The 3531-nt window shown below is 43.0% G+C and overlaps 1 protein-coding gene across 1 annotated transcript; it reads right to left on the bottom strand.

Moving 5' to 3' along the window:
• Positions 1–277: 277 nt before the first annotated feature.
• LOC112274686 (grpE protein homolog 2, mitochondrial) lies at positions 278–2815 on the bottom strand. The gene is made up of 6 exons (XM_024504358.3): positions 2446–2815; positions 2138–2243; positions 1682–1956; positions 1174–1344; positions 865–993; positions 278–739 (listed from the first exon to the last, which is right to left on the bottom strand). The coding sequence occupies exons 1-6, from the start codon at positions 2602–2604 to the stop codon at positions 671–673; spliced, it is 909 nt and encodes a 302-aa protein (XP_024360126.1). The 5' UTR covers positions 2605–2815; the 3' UTR covers positions 278–670.
• Positions 2816–3531: the final 716 nt, after the last annotated feature.

Here is a 3531-nt window from a genome sequence, read left to right as displayed (position 1 = left end):
TAGCCTCAAACTGTGTCCCAAAACTTGATGCATTTAGAGATTCGCAATGAATTTAGGATTGTAAAGACCAGTTATAATATACAATCACCTATTCTTGCGCTCCATTAGCATCGCTCAGAGAATTACGGAGGAAACCTCGAGCTGCATTATACAAGTATATCGATGTATGAGAATTAGTTTTTTTAATTTTTAGGTTTTGGAAAGTGGAAAGAAAGCCGAATGAAATACACATCACTGAAGGCATTTGAAAGATAACTAACATGAAGGCTTGATCAAGTTCACCAGCAACAGGAATTGTTATTAGCGGTCCATAGAAAATGGAACAATGCCGAACTAGTGTTTGTGTTGCACCTACTGTTGCGTGCGCAAAAGCAAACTCGCGAGTAGACTTTGTTACTCGACACCTAATTACTGGACACTTATTGGGGAGACCGTTCACAGACTCGAATGTGTAGTTGGATTCTTTGTTTTTCCGACCTCTTTAATTTTTGTATAAAAAAATGTAAAGTATCCAAATAACCACAAAGGATATCCACTGTCAAAATTTATGAGAGCATCTCTATAGATCATGGATATCCTTAACACATATCCTAAGCTTGATTTTTCTCAACATAGAGATTCTCACGTGGCTTTCAGCCAACTCCGTCAATAAAACTGACGTAAATACTCTTCACTCCTTAGCTTTGATAACGCCCACTTCAGCAGGCCGAATAACGCGGTCATGGAGCAAGTAACCCACCTGTCATCATTGATGGGCAAGACCCTTAGCACCACAAAAGCGTGTAACACACATGCCACAAATGTAATCAAAGCTTTCATCTTGACTCAACGAGAACTAAAAAAATGTTCATAGTTTCAGCATACCTTCGTGACTATGGCAACTGTGCCAGGAGTTTTGGTTTCGTCTTCCAATTCAAACATTGCAGAATGGTAGTTGGGGTCAAATTCTTTTCCCTCGGATTCGAATTTCTCCAAACCATTTTGTCTAAATACCTGGTTGTATGACCCATAAACCATATATCCATTGTGATAAATTCATTCACCAACTAAAAGAATGAAAGATCTGAAAATACCACTACTTTGTTCTCAAAAAAAATTAAAAAGAAAAGAAAGCAAAAGATACTAAAGGATTCTATTTTCGATACGTTAGCAAAATCTACGAGGACAACAAACCTGCTGTAGTTGCTTTTCCGTCATCTCGACACCCTGCAGTAATGTAATCAACACCTTCGCCGCGCCACTTGAATCTTCCAAAGTAGAATCTAGTTTACGAAGGTTTTCAGGAACTGCCCCTGTAGCTCGCCCAAGGTTATCGGCCACGTCCAGTAACCCCTTGGCAAAGCCCTGCACCCAAGTAATATTCCCAGATAAATCCATGCGACGGGTAGTTTGAAAGAGGCCAAATTGCTTAAGAGGAGCATTTGTTCGTTGCTGATAACAGACAAGAAATGTCAACCCGATGAAACGACGGTTCAGTTCAATAAGCTAAAAGAGGGTAAAATAATTGATAACGAACTGCGTTGCACCAGGAGTAGAAACCTATAAGCTCTTAATACACCCGTTCCTCTACATTGCTACCCATGGAATGATAAATACAGAAGAGACTAACTAAAAGACAAGTACATCATTACGATAAGCTACCGTCGAATTTCTTAGTAGGTGAGAGCAGCTCCTAACATACCTGCAGGGCAAATTTACGAGTAGACTCAGCTTCCCGTCTTGCCCTGGCCATGACATTCTCAACTTCGGCATAACCTCTGAGCACCTTGTCTTGCAATTCCTTAATAGTTTTATCTTTCTCTTGCAGTAGGGCATCTCTTTCTGCAACCATTCTCGCTAAATCATCCGCTTTAATGTCATTGGATCTTTCTGCGTGTTGGACTGATTCAGAAGTTCCTTCAGCTGTTGATGTACGACTAGGTTCTGCTGCAGAATACTCTGGACTGCCCGTTTTGTCTGTAGCAAGGTGAATCACGTGGTTAAGCAATTGTTCTGGAATGTTGTTTGCCGTCTTCACTCCAAGAATGCCAACTTTTCATAGAAGCATAAAGCTAATAGTACTAAGCGCAAGGATTTTAGACATGCGAGAAAGATTACTTACACTCAGGCAACTAGATAGTGTCAAATTATAGATTACCTGAAACATCTGGAGAGGCGGCAGATGAAAAATGTGTAAAACTGTTGAGGTTAGAAATAGAAGAAACTTGGGGCACTGCACGATGAAGCGAAAAAGCGGTCCATCTCTGCGCACCACATCACGAAAGCACAAAAAAATATATCTAAGACAGAATATTAAAACGGTCTGCTCTGGATCAAACATATATTTTACCCTTATTATTAGCGAGAACTCAGGGTTTAGGGTTTAAGAAACTTCGATTGCGAAAGTCTCCTCATAGTCGTCATCGCATCCAGCAGAAACAGGGGAATTTCAAGATGAAGCAGTACCTTGGAGAGTGGAGAGAGAAATTCGGTGCCACTCAACTTCGTGGAAAACACAGATTTCTCATTAATTGGCGCAGACGACGATGGCGCTCGAAAACACCGTATCTGCGGCGGCTTTTGAAACGCTTTGAACAGCAACCTGGCATGCTTGCTACTACTCATGGCTTCTAAAACCCTCTTCCTTCAGCTAATCCTCAAGCTCAGAACACCACGATCGTCGAATGCTGTACAACTAAGATTTCCTATTTCTCACTCTCACCCACACGCACACACAATATGAAACGAATGCTAGTGGACGAAACCCTGAGGCAAATCCTGCGATTCCAAGAACGAAACGGGTACAAGCGCCGAAGCGGCTCTACGAACACACGAAGAATCACGAAGACCTGGAGTAGTGACCAAGCAAGAATTCTACACGTTCGGCACTTCGACACCACAGCCGATTGGATCCAGAGCATCCCAACACTCACAGAAGACGAAGCCACGCCGAAAAAACAAGAACTACCCACCCCCCCCCCTCGTTACCACGTGTAGCGTTTTTAGTGGTGCCATTTCGGAGATGGCCACGTCATATATCCATGGACAAAACCATTTCGGAATGTTCTTCGCATTTGCAATTATATCAGTTCGGTGAAGAATAAAAAGCATCTAAAATTACTTTCAATATTATGTATATTTATTAAAGCAACCCACTCTATCTTAACCATCATTGCACCCTTGCAGCCCCATTCTTGTTCTCATCCATTCTTATTCCCAACCATTACTAAAGATGGGGGCAAGGGGCTAGGAATGGGGGCAATGGTTGGGAATAGGGGAATGGGGGCAATGGTTGGGAATAGGGGAATGGGGGCAATGGTTGGGAATAGGGGAATGGGGGCAATGGTTGGGAATAGGGGAATGGGGGCAATGGTTGGGAATAGGGGAATGGGGGCAATGGTTGGGAATAGGGGAATGGGGGCAATGGTTGGGAATAGGGGAATGGGGGCAATGGTTGGGAATAGGGGAATGGGGGCAATGGTTGGGAATAGGGGAATGGGGGCAATGGTTGGGAATAGGGGAATGGGGGCAATGGTTGGGAATAGGGGAATG

The sequence above is a fragment of the Physcomitrium patens genome, chromosome 22 (genome assembly GCF_059467195.1).
Source record: "Physcomitrium patens ecotype Gransden chromosome 22, ASM5946719v1, whole genome shotgun sequence".
Lineage (NCBI taxonomy): Eukaryota > Viridiplantae > Streptophyta > Bryopsida > Funariales > Funariaceae > Physcomitrium > Physcomitrium patens.
This window is presented reverse-complemented; position numbering and strand designations above follow the sequence as displayed.